Source organism: Nothoprocta perdicaria, unplaced genomic scaffold, assembly GCF_003342845.1.
Source record: "Nothoprocta perdicaria isolate Ctin4 unplaced genomic scaffold, notPer1 scaffold_175, whole genome shotgun sequence".
Lineage (NCBI taxonomy): Eukaryota > Metazoa > Chordata > Aves > Tinamiformes > Tinamidae > Nothoprocta > Nothoprocta perdicaria.
Window position 1 is genome coordinate 576,549 of NW_020454927.1, and position 17,992 is coordinate 594,540.

Genomic DNA, 17,992 nt, shown 5'->3' on the forward strand with positions numbered 1-17,992 from the left:
CTGGCAGCAACTTGGTGTGACCTGCACAGTCTGGTAGCATTTTTGAGCTCACTTGCTGCTGTTTTACAGGCCATCTCCTTGAGCTAGGAGGGCTTGATRCTTCAATCCCTACAGAAAGGGTAGAGAAGGTACCTCCTGGAGGGCAGCAGAGACATCTTAGAAGAAAAAGTCCTCAGCAATCACGACTTTGTCCTATCTTGCTTTACAAAGACTGATGGGGCTTCGTTCCTTCAGTTCTTTGCACTGAGCTATATAGTGCTGCACACAATGTTTGCAGAGTTCTCCAGTTTGCAAGCATCTGAAGTGGATTTCTTTCTCTACTTAGAAGTAATTTGGGAAGAGTATGGTAGCAGTTGCTGAAAGGAGTAACTTTGGAGGCTGGAAGTTAAGGTGCAGTAACTAGACTCCCTAAGTAGCTGCAAAGTAGCATAAGCAGCAAGTATCCAAACGGGAAAAACTACAAGGATGAGTCTGAACACAAAGAAAGGAAGAGAAACCTACAGTAAAGCTCCTAGGAATAGATCTCCTAGGGATGAAGGCCAAACCAGCTTTTCTTTCACAGGATAGCTGTGCTCTTTTCAAAGGGGTTGTATTAGGTCCATGCCTATTTTGTTTTTTTTTTTCTTTTGATTGAGTGGGTGAACTGAGATGCTTCTTTTAAATGCTAAAGAGAAATAATTAGTACAAATTCTGAACATTTAAGTAAAGTACACAACAAGGTGGTCCAATCTTCTCTCTTTTGCAGTGGAAGCGCAGGATATCCTGTTGAGGCTTGCTTTAGGAGGCTGCTAATGGCTCTAAAATCCATCAGTRGTGCAGAGGAACAAAYCCTAGTGATGAATTTGAGAGCTTAGAAAGATTGTAAGAATTAGATCCATCCAAGATCAGAATGGGTCTGACCAAAGTCTTTGAAGTACTTTCATTCTGCTGCAAACTCTTTGGAGAATCTAAGAGATTACCATCCAAGATCAGAATGGGTCTGACCAAAGTCTTTGAAGTACTTTCATTCTGCTGCAAACTCTTTGGAGAATCTAAGAGATTATCTGTAAACTATGCTTTTACTTTGTTTCTTCCATAGCACTCTGCCCTGAGCAAGTCTCAGTATCTTTTGAAAGTAAGGCCTTAGGGGTTAACACAGAGTCATAGGTGCTGAGTTAAACCCAACAAACTACAAGTTTGGGAAATTTATATTTCCCTGTTTAAGGTTTAATACAGGCACTGAAGAATATGACTACAGAAGGAGGAAGTAATTTCCAAATGTATCCCTAGCTAAAAAAATGTGGTTTTATGGTTTGTGATTTTGTTGCTGATATTCTCTTTAGCTAAACGGCAAGCAATTGCACAAGCACACACATTACGTACATATTTATAACATCAGTTCCTTACTATAACTGCAAGATCACAATGATATATCACAGGCTCTGGAACATCAAAAAAAATCTTTCTATCATTCTTGGGAGCTACATATTCCAGTAGACAATCCAATTGCTTTTAATGATCTAAAGATACAATTCCTAGAATTGACTCTGTTTAACCTTTCGCTTTCCACTTTTCATTTACAGGAAGCTTGGTTCTGAGGAGTATTTGTTCATTGTACTTCTGAGAATCTCAAACATGGGAATTCAGGCTTTTTAACTCGAGCTTGGATCAAATGTCTGGGTGAGAGAGCTCTTTGAAACAGTGACAGCTATTTTCAGACAATTGGTGAAACTTCTTGGATGAAAGATTCTAAAAATTTTTAGTTATGTAAGATCTTACAAAGAACTCTTAAAACACAGTTGCAAACATTGTAAGTTAAGTGGAGAAAGTAAGGATGACATGTCCTGGCTCACAAAGGTAATTCAGATAATATGCAATTAATTGAGAAGGGAACTCAAATTCTCAAATTAACTAAGAGTTACTGTTCTTTCTGGTTGTTCAGAAAGTCCCTGTACTTTCCTCACTGTTCCAAGAAAAGAACCACCACATCCCTACTTGACACCTTTTTATCTTTGCTGAATGACATCCACAGCAATGAATAAGGTTGCAAGGACAAGAAAGGAAGGCTAAAAATAAGGTCCGCAAGTCAGAATTAGRAAGGGAAGAGAGTCACATTCTGCTCTTCCAGGAACTTAAGATATTAATCTATGCTTTGCCATATTACAAGAAATTTGGCTTATCTAGTCAACCCAGAAGTTTTTGTCCACATAGTAGCTTGTGGGTTAGGCTCTTCTTTTTCCTGTATATCTTAAAATATTTAGGGCACATATTCAGGATGCAATTCTTGTGTTTTTTTCTGTGCCTGAAGATACCCAAACTGCTCTTTCCTACATCCCAGGCAAAGGCTTGCTTAGCTCAATTTCTCAGCCCTTCTCAGCTTCCCTGTTTTAGATTAACTTACCTCATAATGAAAGAAGGAACCAAACCAGATTTCATAGCTGAAAGGTATGAACAATCACCTGAAATTAGGGATGCCRTTCCTGTCACCTCCAATTAATGTTTAAAGGTTTGAAATATTCACTGGATTCCTGATCCCTATTTGATAAATTTTMTGCTTGTTCCCACTCTCTCCATTTCTCTCCTGCTGTCCTGCCAATCTAGCCAGACCTGCCAGTAAGACTTCACAGCCTTGTTCTCTGTTCTCCCTTCTTCTTGTCTTACAATATCCTGGTGCATACTAAATAGCACAGTGCAATAAATACCCCATTCAACCTGACACAACACTGAACTTTTGATACAATGAAACACATTAAGAAATCAAGAATGGAAAATTGATCTTTGGAGGCCATCTAGTGGTAAAAGCAGAATAGTACGAACTTTTCAAACTCTCTTCTGAAAAGGGTCTAAATATTACCCGGAGAGCACACACAGCTACTTCACTGGTCAGTGGATCTTTCCTCCTGGAAAATAGCAAGGTAGAAAAACAGGCTCTTTAGCTGCACTCAGAATAAGCTTAGAGTTTTGGCCGCATGCACCTTTCCTTCTCTCTACAGCACTCTGAAAATTACCAGTTATATACACAAATTTTGAGCTCTCTTTCACCTGAACAATGAAAAGAGGGGGGGCTGGGGGGGGGGGGGAAGTAAAATCACTCAAGGCTGACAGGAGGTATTTTATTTAAACTTCTTAAAAATAAATTCTTTAACTCATTTCCAGGTGAGTTCTTACCAGCTGTAGGTTCCTATCAGTAATATTTCTGACTCTAGCAAAACTTGATGGAAGATGCCCAGAATGGTAAGGAATGGACAGAAGCTCTTGTTTTCCTTAATGCTGCAGACAGCRGTTTATCGCTTGCAGATTCAGAGCACCGGGGTCCTGAGCACAGCAGAGTAGTGAGGGGAGCYGCATGAGAGGAGCTGTGGGCTGCCTCGTTGGGGGCCTCTGCCACTTGCCTCAGGAGCTACATTGAGCTTGGCCTTGGCCCTCGCGTGAGCTGCCAGGACTGTCAGGATTCCTGTGCCTGACCACRGACCTCTCAGACCCCAATCTGACTTTCTGGCTTGATCCTGACCTGCTCATCACTACAGTGTTGGCTGGTTACCTCTAGACTGTGACTGAGCCTTGTTCCTGCCACTGAACCTATCCTGTTCTTACTCAGGAAATCTTCACTTGACAGGACAGAGCAATATCTCTCAACACCACACRGATGAAAGTGATAGTAGCCTCCCGAGAGTCTCATTGGGCAGGGGGAGTAAGAGAGAAGCAAGGAACATTAATACTTTATCCATGGAATCTAAAAGGAAAAAAATAAATACACGTGTGTTTAAACAAAGTTTATTTCAAGTATCATAGAAAACCACAAACACCATCAAATAAGGCTTTATAAAAAAAAAAGGACACCAAGAAAAGACACACAAGAAATCATTATAAATGTACTAGCACTGTTAAGTACTGTTCTCTCCTCACATTAGACACCTCATGGTAATACCCTTTTGAACTGATGTCTGCTAACTGCAGCTGTAGTAATTTCACTTGCAAAATTGGTCCTTGTCACTATGGTTAATTCCTGCATTCCTTACTCAAGCAAACTCTTCAGAGTTATTCTGATGACCTTAACCTAAGAAAGAAATGGAAGACTGGCCTTGGTTCATAAGCACTTTGGTTGCTCTATCTACATGCAGCCTGGGACCATGATTCTCTTTTTACAYTGGTTCTAGTCAAGAATCTAATAACATAGTTAATATAATTAAGTCAATTAARAAGAGAGTTCCATTTACTGATTTTGGCTAATCAGGTGAATGCCTGTAACATCACACAGAATCACAGAATCCTAGAATCGTTATGGTTGGAAGAGATCTTCAAGATGATCAAGTCCAACCACAAACCCATCGCCATCCTGCCTGCTAAACCATGTCTCTAAGTGCCTCATCCACATGTTTCCTGGACACCGCCAGGGACAGGGACTCCACCACTGCCCTGGGCAGCCTGTTCCTAGGCTTCTCTTTCCATGTAGAAATTCTTTCTAATGTCTAACCTGAACCTCCCCTGTGCAGTTTGAGGCYACTTTCTCTTGTTCACATGGTAAGTTTGTCATCACACAACAGTGTCTTTTCAGTATTCACAGTTATTTTTCCTTTTACTATTTGATATTCAAACTATTTTAAGTAATGCATTTCAYATTGTCCTTGCAGTTGTTTGGTTATGAAGAATAAGTTAGTGCATCCTTTACTTCATTGACCTGAGAAATATACCCACTTCACTCAGCTGTGGCAGTTCGGAGTGTAAGGTTCTGCCAAACAGACAGCTGAGGTACAGACTGATTTTTCATAAACTTCCAATTCCCACTGACACTAACAATACAGGAAAGTTATATTTGATTGTCTCATCTTAGTTCCCTCTTGGACCCCACACAAAATGACTGAAGAAAACTGTCACTAAGCAAGTAGCAGACCAAAAAAAAAACAATAAAAAAAGGCACGAGTGTACTGAATTTGTGTACTCACTGCTATTCTCACATCACGCTAACATTAATAGATTTTTTCAGATAAATTCATCTGCAGTTTGAACTCCAGCTACATTAAACTGCAGGAACAACGAAATAAATTATTAGCTTAAATACAAGCAAGTGCAGGTCTTCATCTCACATCATTCTGCTGATTCCAGTWACTTTCAAACAAATTCTTGGGGGATTCATGAAAGTGAATTACAGAAGAACAGAATGAGGAATCAGCACTTACTATGCCTTCCAAATTTATTTTATCCTATGTTTGCAATGCATAATTTACACTGCATTCTCATACTCATGTAGACCACAAAGTATAAGGATGCCTAAAACAGATGCTGAATGTACTGCGGAAAGCTTCATGAATGGTAGGTAAAATGTCATTTTTATATCTTTTTGTTATAATGCTTCCTTATCACTTGATCATTTTTTCAAGTAACAACCTAGTTCTTATCAAGACTTGAGTTACATACATATTTACATAAGATCAGCCTAAGACCAAAAGTTTCCTACCTTATATCATTTTAAGAATGAAAATAATTAAGTCTTCCCTGAAGRAAAAAAAAAAGTAAAACAAAAATAAAAACCAAAAACCTGTGGCTTGTATCTAAGTGTGATCTAGGACAATTATTAACTTAAGAAATATAAATTTTTAGATTAATGATTCAATAGCACAAAAGAAACACAGGAAAAATCTCTAAGCTRCAGTGTATTATATGAGCTTAATTATGAAATCCCAACAAATAATTCCTTTTACAAATAGCAACGCAGCACCTTTGAACAGATACTCAATCAAAAAAATAGATTTGTTGAAATGAAGAAAATGGTCCTGTGTAAGTTGGACTGTAATTATAAATCAGCTCTTTTGTTTCTTCTTCTTTAGTGGGAAAGCTGTGCAAGCTCCTCCGGGCTGTAAAATATTTCAAAAATACAGATCACTTTTCTGTTATCATCCTTGATAATGTATTTCTTGGCAAAGTAAGTTATGCTGTATAGCATAACAGTACACAGAATTACAGTAGCTATTAGGTATACAGGACAAGAAAGCCGGTCACAGCAGTATTTTATTACTGGAGATGGAAGAATTTCTGTATTAAATAGGAAAGAAGTTGTGATACACTGGCAGTTCTCACAGTAYTAGGGGAAATGTATTAGAATACAGGCCTCCTGAAAGCTGCACTGCTGGTACAGACTGATCTGGTGAGGATACCAAAACCTGGTTTGATTTGTCATGGGCACAATCCTATCGAAGTCAAAATTAGCATATGAGAAGGCAATTTCAACAGAATGGTTTAGTTAGCAAACAATCATATCTAATAATTTTATACACATATATAAATATCAGTTTAAAACAGTTTGCTTCATCACCTTGCAGTTTGGTTTGAGGACAGGAGAAGGCTTTCTGCCTACCTAGCTTCATAAAGAAGGGAGGGAAGGGAGAAAATCACCTCCTGTAACATTATGGCATTAGTTGGATTACCTGTCCACTGATTTGGGAGGGGAACAGCTACCAAAAAATACCTTTGATACCTTTGAAAGAATTGATATGTGAGATGAAGGCTATATACATACAATCAACATAGGTTTGCTCTACTACAAGGACAGCAGATGCAAAAGTTGGTGACCACATCAGTGTGGTATTAAGCACAAGCTCATTATGTGTGTCTCCACACGTGTGTGTATTTTTAACTATACATATATATGGGCATAGATTCTGCCATATACTATGTCTCAGCATAACTTGCTAGCACAGGGGTGGCGCCTGCTCTGCCACATTGATTTACTTGGCTAATGGCCAAAACAAGCAGGTAGCAAAGTGCAGACAGGCACTAGAGAACATATTGCATCCCAGTATTACTCTCCAAAGGAAAACACACTCATCTTATGCATTCCCCAGCTCTCCCTCTTTATATCTGTATCCCCAAAGGACCTTATCAAAATTGAAAAAARTATTTAAGAAGTTTATGGTTATTGAGAATGAGGAATTTTTCCTGATTTTCCCACATTTTTGCAAAGCAGAGCAGGACTGCAGCACACAAAAAAGCCTTGAACTTGTGTAAAGCACTGTCTTTATTTCTGTACTCTCTCTAACCAGGTCAGCACATGTTGTACTACTTTAAAGCACCACGTGCCTTCTTTGTGCTACTCTTTTGATTACAGATTGATCTATAGATCAAACTCCATCAGGCTATTGCTTATGGACTTTACAATTTCAAAGACATTCAATTTAAAGATTGCAGTGACTGGAATAAAATAAGTTTGATCACTTCAGATACTTCTGTATACTTACATTCTATATGTATACTTCTTATAGTACTTATTTAAACTTGCAAATGGACAAAGTATTCTTTCTTTTTTTAAAAAAACTATCATTTTTTTCCAGACTAGTTGCTTACAGCTTCTTAGGATATAAACAAATAACTTACAAGCTCAGCAGAACAAAAACATCTTGAGCAGCCTGGCAGCTATAAACTGTGTTCACCCTTTGGCAGCCCTTTGACACATCTCTGTACTTTGCCCAAGCAGCATCTATAATCTTGGTGCTACGGTTTTGAAAGCAAAGCTAGGAATACATTTAATGACAGAAACTCAAGTCACAAGCCTCTGGAAATTACAAATGGGGCACTTCTTTTCCTTATTTCACTGTCTTTATGAAACAAAAGCAAAAAAAACCCAAAAACAAATTAAAAAATTTTTTTTTTTTTTTACTTTTGTAAACCTATCAAGCTTCTACATTAAGCTTCTCATATAGCAGTAAGAGGTACTGAACTTTGACAGAAGAAAAATGAGTCTTTTTCTTCAAGAATGTTTACTAATACTTCACTCGAAAAACTGATATGGAGTTTTTACCTTCGTTAATGAAGAACTCAGCCATGTAATATGCTGCTCTTATAGCCAATGGGGAATGTGGAATGCCTGATGAGTTCTTCCATTCATAAGCATTTTTCTCTGGATGCCACTGGATACCATAAATTGGGTATTTGTACGCTGCAACAAACACACTCGTCACCAAAGCACGTGAGATTTTTGCCTTAAGAGTGATATGCTTAATCTTATTGCAAAAGGAATTTAAAGTCTAAGTTATGGAAACATCACAATGCTGCCAAAAGAAAGAGGGAAGCTGATGTTAACTCAATATGATGAATTGATTTCCTCATACAATATATGAGGTAGAGAGCATCTTAGGAGAGCCAGCATGAGCAAACAGAGGCACGCTGCATGGATTAAACTACACAAGGAGGAGTGCAGTACATCTCCCTTTGGGGTACTGAAATGCCCCACTGAGGAAGTGCAACATCAGACCYGGGGGATGAACAACAGGTAAGAGAAGTCATTATGCTCACAGCTGTGTACTCTAAATTACCTCTGCAAACACAGTATGACCCTCACGGGCAGAGGGAWGGCAGGGCCAGGAATCATCCATGCAGTGTTAAAAGAAAGCTTGCCTTACAAATTGGCATCTTCTACAGCAGAGCTGCTTTGTTACAACCATACAGTTACAGAAAGGTTGAGCTTGGGAGGGACCTCTACAGATCATCTAGTCCAACCCCTCCCTGCTCCAGCAGGGACACCCAGAGCACGGGGCACAGGGTGACATCCAGGTGGGTTTGGAAGATCTCCAGAGGAGACTCCACAGCCTCCCTGGGCAGCCTGTGCCAGGGCTCTGTCACCCTCACAGTTAAGAGGTTCTCCCTCACGGGGAGACAGAATTTCCTTACAGAGGAATTCATTTCCTTACCTTCCATGGTAGACACAAACTCTAGTTGGTCAGCGGTGTTAGTGGTCAGAACATTATAGAAGTTACGTAGCTTCTCATTCTTTGTGAAATTCTGTGATAAGAAAAAATAATAATAATAATAATAAAGGATGTGTTATTTGCTCATTCATTTCTATTTTGAAACAGCAAATATATTTGTGTTCATGAAATAAAATGATCAAATACCTGCATGGACAGGCTCCACACATGAAAGTTTGATGTCAATGGTTCGGTAGCAAATGCATGTAATATATCATCAGGGAAATTCTTGAATAACCTGCTGTTTTTTGCACCTATTACAAATTAAATAAGAAAAAAAAGATATCCTCAGTTACCAGACTGCTACTGATAGGAGACAAAATTACTAAAACATTGTTTCTATAACACAAAATCATAATTTAACAGGATGATTGCTAAAATAACTCCAATGGGTTTCCAGCATACTGCTTACGACTCTCCTCCAGTTGCTTTTTGTGACCTGTCCATTCACAATGGCAACAAATAGCAGAATTTGTRACCTCTGCACAGTCCACTGACTGATTAGTCACAAATGCACAGAAGACACCAGTTGAGGCCATATTCTGCCTCTGATGCTGCRTGGTCATCCTCCCTCTCAGTCTCTGATTTCAATGCTTGATGCTTTGTAACCAGAACAGTGCTCATTTCCATCCCTATGTAAGCAACAAGTTGGAAAATTAAAGTTCACTCGCTCCTCCAGTTTGACAGGCTTTGTACCTGGGTATTTTGTATTCAGTTCACAAAGGAAAAGGGACCTAAATCCACATTATTAGTATAAATTTAAATTATCATAAATTTAAATTATCATAAAACTTAAAGAGCCACAACTATGATTTGTCCTGACTTCTACTGTTTCCAAACAGCTTGTGTTCACATCTTTTTCTTTAAAAGTCATAGAACTGACTTTGCAAAAAAAAGGCATAGTAGCTTAATATGAAAGAAATTAATAAGAAAGAAGTTGGTAAGGTAATAAAGGAAAACCTCCCAAATATTCAGCCTCGCTTRTTTATATGGAATAAAACACTACACATCTGAGCAAAATTCAGACATTCAGACATGCAGTAGAATTTTTCACCTGAGGTGAAGTTCAGAGGTAACGCAAATCCATTTGTTTTAGTATTAGCAAGCAAAATTTCGCCACTCGTGAGATAGGTCAGTTCTTCGTGTCCAAGACACGTTCCCCATACTGGAAAATAATCTCCTTTATCATTAGCCTTCAAAATAAAAAGCAATRAAATAAACACAGCATTAAAGACTTTCAGAAAGGAGAGTGAACAGAACTGCTTTTTTCATTCTCTGGTGTAGTTGAGAGGTAAATGAGAGGTAAAACTACTACAGGTAAAGGAATTATAACAGTTCAAGAACAATTACAACTGAAATGAACATACTGACTCCCTTAGCAGCAATTCAGCTGTTCTATTCTGCAGGTAAGTGATGTTGAGAACAGTCTAAACAAAAACCACAAAATGGAAACACTTCTGTAAAATACACGGGACACAAAACAACCCGTCATCATTATGAAACCATCATAATGGTTTGCTTTATGTGGAGCATTATGATTTCATAGCAAAGATTCGTTGCAATGCCTGTGCCCATCCATTTGCACTAAGAAAATGTAAATTTTATCATTGGCATGGCTGTGATGTTGGTGTCATGCCACAAGWCAAAGTGCTTGTTTAACTAGCAGTTTTAGACCCGTGTTCCAGGAAGATAAACTGAGCTTAAAGACCATGAAATAAAGAGTGACAGTCATTTTTAAAAGAATAAAAAAAGTGCAAAAAATCATTAAAGGTAKGAAAAGGAAGGAAAAAATCAAGAAGAGAATACAAGTAGCTTTTTATCACATAACTAAGCACATGTGATGTTACACACACACACACACACAGTGGAAATCTGCATTTTTGCACTGTTTATTCCTGACAGCAAGCACACTTCAGAAGCCAAGATGTGTCAAGTCTCACAGGTTTCTGTGAAATTTGAGTACTCTATTTTTTTTTTCCTAGAATTTGTTTCAGTTATGACCCCTTTAAAGAGCTGCTGCTCAAAAACATTTTAGAAAAGCTGAAATTACAGGCTTAGAATAAAAATGTCTTCTGATTGCGTATTGACAGTGTGGTAATAACAGCCCACATAATTACTACCCCTTTGAGCAAAACATGGAAGTCGAGCAAAACACGGAAGAATTTACAGAAAGAAAAAAAAAAAAAAAACACCAGATTACAGTTTAAGAGCAATTACACCTGCACCACAAATATTTGGGGTCTCTTATCTTCTCTTTGAATAAATACCAGCCTGGAGGCTAAACACATGTTGAAAACACCAAAGACGCTATTCTTTAAAAACTAATTTAAAATCTGGAGAAAAAAAAAAAAAAAAGCACTTCAGTTAAGCTTTTGACTAACTGAAGACAATGGTAAAATTCCATTGACTTGAGTCAGATAAACATTTCATACCATCCATTCATGTTATAACAGAGACAGATCAAAAATTTTCTCACTGGGAATACTGGAAAACAAAAATAGCATTTGTGCATTTAAAATAAGTAAATAAAATTCAGATAACTGTGCACTTGTAATATACTTGTGACTTTTGCAACTCACACTGGTGAATCTAGCAATAATTTATAGCGATAATTACATCTCAAAAGATTTTAAAAAAACAATTATTAAGAAGAGGAATTAGCAATTATTAAGATTAAAAAGGAAACATATGGTAGTAGGGTTCCCTACAATGAACTGAAAATTACTTTTCACCTTTTAATTGCCTTAAGTACACATACACATCTCTACTGGGTCTGTTCCTCAAGTTATAAAATTACGACATAGGCAATTTCCTTAATTATTGTGAAATGTCAAGAGAAATTCACAGTTCAGACTGGAAACACTACCAGTAAAACCACAACAAACTGGTATCCCCAGCTCCTGGATACCAGCACATGCGCTGCAYTCCACACGGCGGGCACGTTCCCAGGCACGCGAGTCTGCTCGTCTTGCACAGAAGTGAGCATGATTCAGGTTTAAGGTAACAGATTAATAACCACAATGAGCAAAGATGGGGACAACTACGTGTGTGTGCGTGCACAAATAAGCACATCAGTGCCAGAGGAAGGGACTATTAGGAAACTTAAGCAATTGACTGCAACAACTGACTGGTCCTGCAAAAGCGACATTTTCTTGACTGCTCTAATAAAGTCCACAGCAAGAGAAGGTAGGAATTCTGCACKGGCAACCAGTGCCTCCTGTTGTGACAATAGTTTCTCATAGCTGGGGTAAGAATTAGGCAAAATTTCCAACTATTATTTTGGTGGTACCATTTCTAATAAACTTCAGCTGAAAATAAAGTAAATAAGGGAAGAAAAAATATTTCAGTAGCTGTAGTGTACGTGTTAAGGAGGGCCATAACATTATTTAAATTGTATTATTTGAGAATCTGTCTCGGAAAATTCTCCTAAGGAATTAAAATTCTACATTTAGTCTGAAACTTTTGTGTAGACTGAAAATTCTATATTTATTTTGTGTGCATCTTTTCATGCAAGATTTAATGCTGTTAATGTTCCAAATAGAGACAAAGACCTAGATAACATGAATGAACYGGGCTGTTCTCACCCCAAGAACTTGCTCTTTAGTACAATGACAACATAAAATGGGAGGTGCTTGGAATTTTAATCTTAATCTATCAAGGATTTCTTTATGTAGAAGCCAGAAATGGGTTATTTATTGACAGATTTACAGTTAATACATTGGACTCCAGTAGGGAACCGGGAAAATATGAGCCTCCTGGCAATTCATCTCTGACCAACAACAAGTACTGTTCCGTATTAATTACCTCCAGTGCCTTCTGGTAAAAAATCTTAGCAACCTTGGCATATTTGGAAGTCCTAAGATCCACACCTCCTCCTGGGAAAAGCACCCTGCAAAACAATAACCAAGAACAAAGAACCTTAGCCAAAAAAAAAAAAAAAGAGTAACTCATCAACCAAACCAAAACCTGGGCAATGTGCACAGAACTAGATGGTTGGGGTCTTGAGGGTATGATACACCTCTAGACAACCACATTCTATAGCTACAGACACCCCCAAGTCTATAGAAAGACATCTAAGCTCCTATTACAGAGAGCCAAGATTTGGCCAGAGAAGTCAGTGGCGCCTAGAACACACAGCCTGAGGCAGCAGAGCTCTAACAGGCTGGCTGGCTGAACAGCCCTGCAGGCTGCACTGCCTGTACTGACCAGCTCTCTTTTGCTATGGGGATTTAGACTGTGCTCATGCAGCCACACAAATTCAGGTATCTTAATCTTGAACTAAATCCCATCCTAAATCTTAACGTGCTTTTACTGAGGAAGGTTTTTTTTTAAATACAAAGTAGTGATCAAACCTAGCGCACTCTAAGGAAGAGCTGAACAAACAGAAATAACGAACATAGAGACTTTACCTGGTAAACAAAAGGACAGCTTGCTGTGACTCTTATCAAATCCCATGGGGACTTCTAGCTGGCTCACCCTACTACTTTAAAGCCATAGTCCCGATCTTCATTCCCCTGCTCAATTTCAGTAAAAGCAATAATAACAGCAGCCCTGCAATTCTTAGGATAGTGCAGATCAAAAGTTCATGTAAAAACGGGGAAAGAACTCTTGTACTTTATCTGTGACTTTTAGCTGCAGAGATCTAATATAGCCAAAAGGAATAGAGCAATTGAAGAGACAGAATCGAAGAAATATTGCATAATGGTTTTCCATCACACAAAATGATTTCAACAAAGGCAGTGCTCAGTGTGCCTACCCAGAAAAAGACAGAAAGACAGGCCAGTCTTGAAGAGATTTCACATGTACAAATGAGGACATAGAAAGTAATCAAGTTCTACTATGACAACCAATAACATAAAATAATAAAAATCTTTTCCAGCTGTAACCAATGAGATGTTAACCTGCAGCAATGAGATGTTAACCAGCTGCTAAGGACAAGCAGCATTCTCAAAGAGTCCCCAGGATCTACAGAGTGAACATGTGCTTAAACACTCAGGATTGGGTTTATTTTAAAGTTTGCAATGCACACAGCTGCACAAAAGCCACTAAGAATTCGAGAGAAAAGCAGAACACTAGTCACATACAGCACCTAACTCTCCATTGCTAATATAGAAAATGATTGCAGCTTAAGGTATTCTTAAATTAGGCCAAATTACAAGTTTCTACAGAGAAACAGACAAATAAGATAATCACACATAAGATAATTAGAGAAGTAAGATGATCCTTATCTAGAAGTGGTGAAAATTTCAGTTCATCTGGTTCTTTCATTCAAAGTATAATGAATTGCCCAACATTAATCAGGAGGGGAAAAAAAAAAAAAAAAAAAAAAGCCTGTCTCATTTCTTCAGATGCAACAAGGAAGTAACCCATTAAGCAATATTGATAATGGCCTGGCAGTGTGATAAGCAGATTGAAATGCAACTAGGTGTATTCCAAAGATCTCTAGGTGATGAGTGCTAATGAATGAGTTCATTGGGAATTTCAAAAGCACATTGCTATATTCATAAAACTGCAGTCCTCACAGTAGAACATTCAAAGCTTTAAGAAGCCATTTTGTAAAAAATAATTCTGGGCCATAAAGGACCTGGAGCTGAAGTCTTAAAACATGAAGGGTGAATATATTTCTTGTTGATTCTAAATTTCCATAGCACGGGAAGATCTTTCCTACAGAGGTCTTATTTCCTATTTACACATAGCTCTATGGTGAAAGCTGTTGGCTTACAGCAGAGGGCAATAAGGGGAAACCTTGGCCAGCCTTGCCTGCCTATACAGCACAGACCCCACTCCACATCCTAGGAAAGGCAGAGGAATAAGGGCAGTGATTCCCTACTGCCYCTCTCTGCCCACAGGCAGGTGGGAAGGCCAAAGGAATGGGAGGTCTTGCAACCAAGGGCAGATTTGCAGTCATGAAAAAAGGGGTGGATCAGCTCRCTGTCTCCAACACAGGACTCCTCASCAGGGAGGAAATGTCACTTTCTTAACATCGCAAAGCTGTAGAGAACCACGTCGTACAGGGTAGGCTTGGGAGTACAAAAGACAACCCTTTCCCCAGGCAGCCACAGCTCTAAATCTGCAACTATTACTCATGTTGGTTAACACAGATGTACAGAAACGTACTAAATGAAAACCTTCTCACTTTAAAATGCTCATCTCACGACTACAAGTAGCCTACTCACATGCTAAAAGCCCACATGAAATTAAGGCTCTTAAGGGTAGTATCAGCTGATTTAATTCTTTAATTTTAGCACAAGAAAAGGGTAAAAGGTTTTGACTTTGCTTAGTCCACAGCTGAAGTGTGTTACACTAGATCAAATCACGTCACATTTAAAATAACATCAGAAGAAACAGCATACGGGTGCACTAAGAACATAACAGGTGGATTGTCGCCACAGATCAGCAAACAACTTGGGGTCTCACAAACCCCTAGGCCACAGAATCTCCGTGGGTAAGACAGGCCATGCAAGAGGCACAATAGAAAGATCACATAAAGAGCAGAAACAAGGGCAAAGACTGGAAATCAGAAACCTCTGTGATAGAGGGGATAAAAGAGGAGGAGAATGGGAGAAAAGCTGTAGAAGGAAGGTAGGCGCAGGGAAGCCCTAAGGGTGGTGATGCACTCAGCAAGTGCTATTGAATCCCAGAATGAGGGTGATCACTCAAATGGGGAAGAGAAAATAAATTAACAAAGAGGAAATTAGCTATTTCCTTTGCAAGGCATAAGTCAATTGTTGCCCACTACAATGCCAGGTCTGTTTGCCTGCAGACCAGTGTAAGAGATGCCACTCTAARTGTTGGCACTGGTGCAGATTATCTGACATGCTCCTCAAGGAGGGAAACATGATGGAGTGACACCGAATGAAATGCTGATCTCTGCCTCGGAAGAGGTTATATGTGCACAGGGCTCAGCACAGCCTCCCAGGAGAGCTAGAGAGGAGTCCCGAAAACAMAGCAGAGCTCAAAACCATGCCAGTAGAAAGCCAAAGCTCAAAACTTACCCATTGATGGAGTGGAATAGTTTATCATACTCTTCATCTGAAAGATTTAATCTGAAACACCAAGAAAGTAGTTATAGGACAGGTCTGAAATATATACTTTGCCATTAAAGAACCACAGTTTTTAAGGCTATCCAGTTCTGAACAAGGGGCCTCCACAAATGTCCACAGATGGATGGAAGGAAAGGCCTGACAGAAATTCCTCATCTGACRCGTTGCCCCTCACCTCCAGAAACAAGGACAAAGTTTGGCCACTCACATCGAGGAAAAAAAAAAAAAAGCTAATGAAATATTAATGAATATAAATAAGGACACAAATCAGGGTTTTAACAACAAATGACAGATCTGCAACTCCACTGCAGAGCTTATTGCTGGCAACACTTTAAACATAGAAAGTCTGGGTACATTCTCACACACAGTCACTTTACATGGGAAAATTGTATTGACCTGAGTGAATGTCAATCCGCATTTCCCAGATACAGATTTCCCAGATTCCCAGATTTCTAGATACACAAACGAGGTTTCTTTCAAAAAATACTGTTAAAGGAAACTTCAAGTATTTCACTTGAAACAGCTCAGGGGAACGGGGGACGCACAGGCCTGAAAAGAGGACCCTGGCAGGCAGAGCTCAGGATTAGGGCCYCGAGACCCCTCCGCAGTCACTCATTAAATGGGACACCTCAGTGCTATGGGTATTATTTCCTGCAGACCGGCAGCTCCGGTTTCCGCAGGGCTGCAAACAGGGAGTCACACCCACTGTCCAGCAAAGCCCTGGCGAGGGGTGGAAAGGTGAGAAGGGCTCCAGCATCAGCAAACACCACCCTGGTCCCGACCCGGACTGCCAGGCTCAGTCTCACAGGGGTGTATTCAAAGCAGCCAGCTCTGCCCCCGCTGATTTAGCTACCAGGATTAGACGCCTCCGTTTCCTCAAGGAAGCTGCAATCAGCTGAAAGCCCCACCAGCTCCGCGAGGAAAAACAGTCTGAAATTCGAGCACTTCATGGTGCCTTCACTGGACCCATTGCAATTTTCTGCAGAAGTTTTAGTATCGTTTTTATTTCTTATATAGTGCATTTAGCATTTTACGGCTGCTTCTTGGCTATGAAGTGTCCCCAGCTCTGTTATTTACCTGCTACATTTTAGCCAACAGCCAAAATATTACCAGACACAGAGCTAGGGGCCCACAAACATATGATCAGAGCTGGATTTTGGGTTCTTCAAGGGCTACAGATACTCTTTCTTCAATACTTGAATTCTAGGACTTGGAATTGTGACAGAAGATTGTCTGGCTGAGTATGCATGTTTGTGGAGCAATATACATTAGGCTCGCTAATGTATATTAATGGATAACTTTGTTATTAATGAATAACTTCAAAAACAAGAGATTAAAATTGCCTTATACAGTTTGCAAGATAGAAAAGAAATATTAAATTTGTTGAAAAACATAAGATTATAAAAAGCGATATTAAAAATGAGACAGTCCAGTGTGTGTGAGAGTTTCAAAAACCTCAGAAAATAAGCACAGCTTCTTTCTGAGCCTCTAAGATGCCGTCCTTCTGCTAAACAATTAATATTCTTTTGTATAAAGTGTATAAAATAAATCTACCTTATTGGAACAACTCGGGCACCTGCAGATTCTAAGAACTTAACATATGAAGCGGCAATATATGAACTTCCAAACTTGTGTAACTCCTTAAAGTGGCATTCCTGTGACAAAATACCTGGAAGGTCCAAGAGAGAGAGTCAGGGTTACACAAACAGCAAGTATTACACTCTGAAAGAAAAAAAAAAAACTATGCAATTTATGTCATGTTGTAATAACTATTTAGCACCTGAAATGACTATGAACACCAAGAGAACAGGTCAGTCAGTCGTGATGCCTCAACACACGGTACCAAACACATGCTCAGATTAAGMCTCAACTTCCCTGCTTTATTTAAGTGCTTAGTTGTAGAGCTCCTTGACTAAATGATCTATATTTTAGGTTTTTAAAACAAGGGTTATTTACAATAGCTTCAGCTGCAGACAGACGTCAGTAGCAAAGACTTGATCTTCCATGCTGTGATGTTGTGATCTAACCTACGTCTGGGCAGAGCTTCCACTCCGCGTAAAARTCAACACGTTTTCACACCAGTTTTAGCAGTCATCTCCAGAGGATCAAAGCACATAATTATTAACCTGAAGGTTTACACATATGTTGATGCAAACTCATGAAAAGGCAAAACTAAGCAAGAACGACAAGCTTAGTCGTTCTAAGCAATTCTTGCTTTTCCTGTTTTTTTTT

The 17,992-nt window shown here is 39.1% G+C and overlaps 1 protein-coding gene across 1 annotated transcript in view; it reads right to left on the bottom strand.

Moving 5' to 3' along the window:
* Positions 1-4,043: 4,043 nt before the first annotated feature.
* GGH (gamma-glutamyl hydrolase) overlaps positions 4,044-17,992 on the bottom strand; it is a 14,481-nt gene continuing 532 nt past the window's right edge. Inside the window, exons 2-9 of the mRNA XM_026036280.1 lie at positions 17,315-17,429; positions 15,713-15,763; positions 12,522-12,606; positions 9,772-9,910; positions 8,865-8,971; positions 8,661-8,751; positions 7,772-7,909; positions 4,044-5,831 (exon numbers count right to left, since the gene is read on the bottom strand). Of these exons, the coding sequence (XP_025892065.1) occupies positions 5,710-5,831; positions 7,772-7,909; positions 8,661-8,751; positions 8,865-8,971; positions 9,772-9,910; positions 12,522-12,606; positions 15,713-15,763; positions 17,315-17,429 (848 nt within the window). The 3' untranslated portion in view covers positions 4,044-5,709. The remainder of the gene's footprint in view (positions 5,832-7,771; positions 7,910-8,660; positions 8,752-8,864; positions 8,972-9,771; positions 9,911-12,521; positions 12,607-15,712; positions 15,764-17,314; positions 17,430-17,992) is intronic.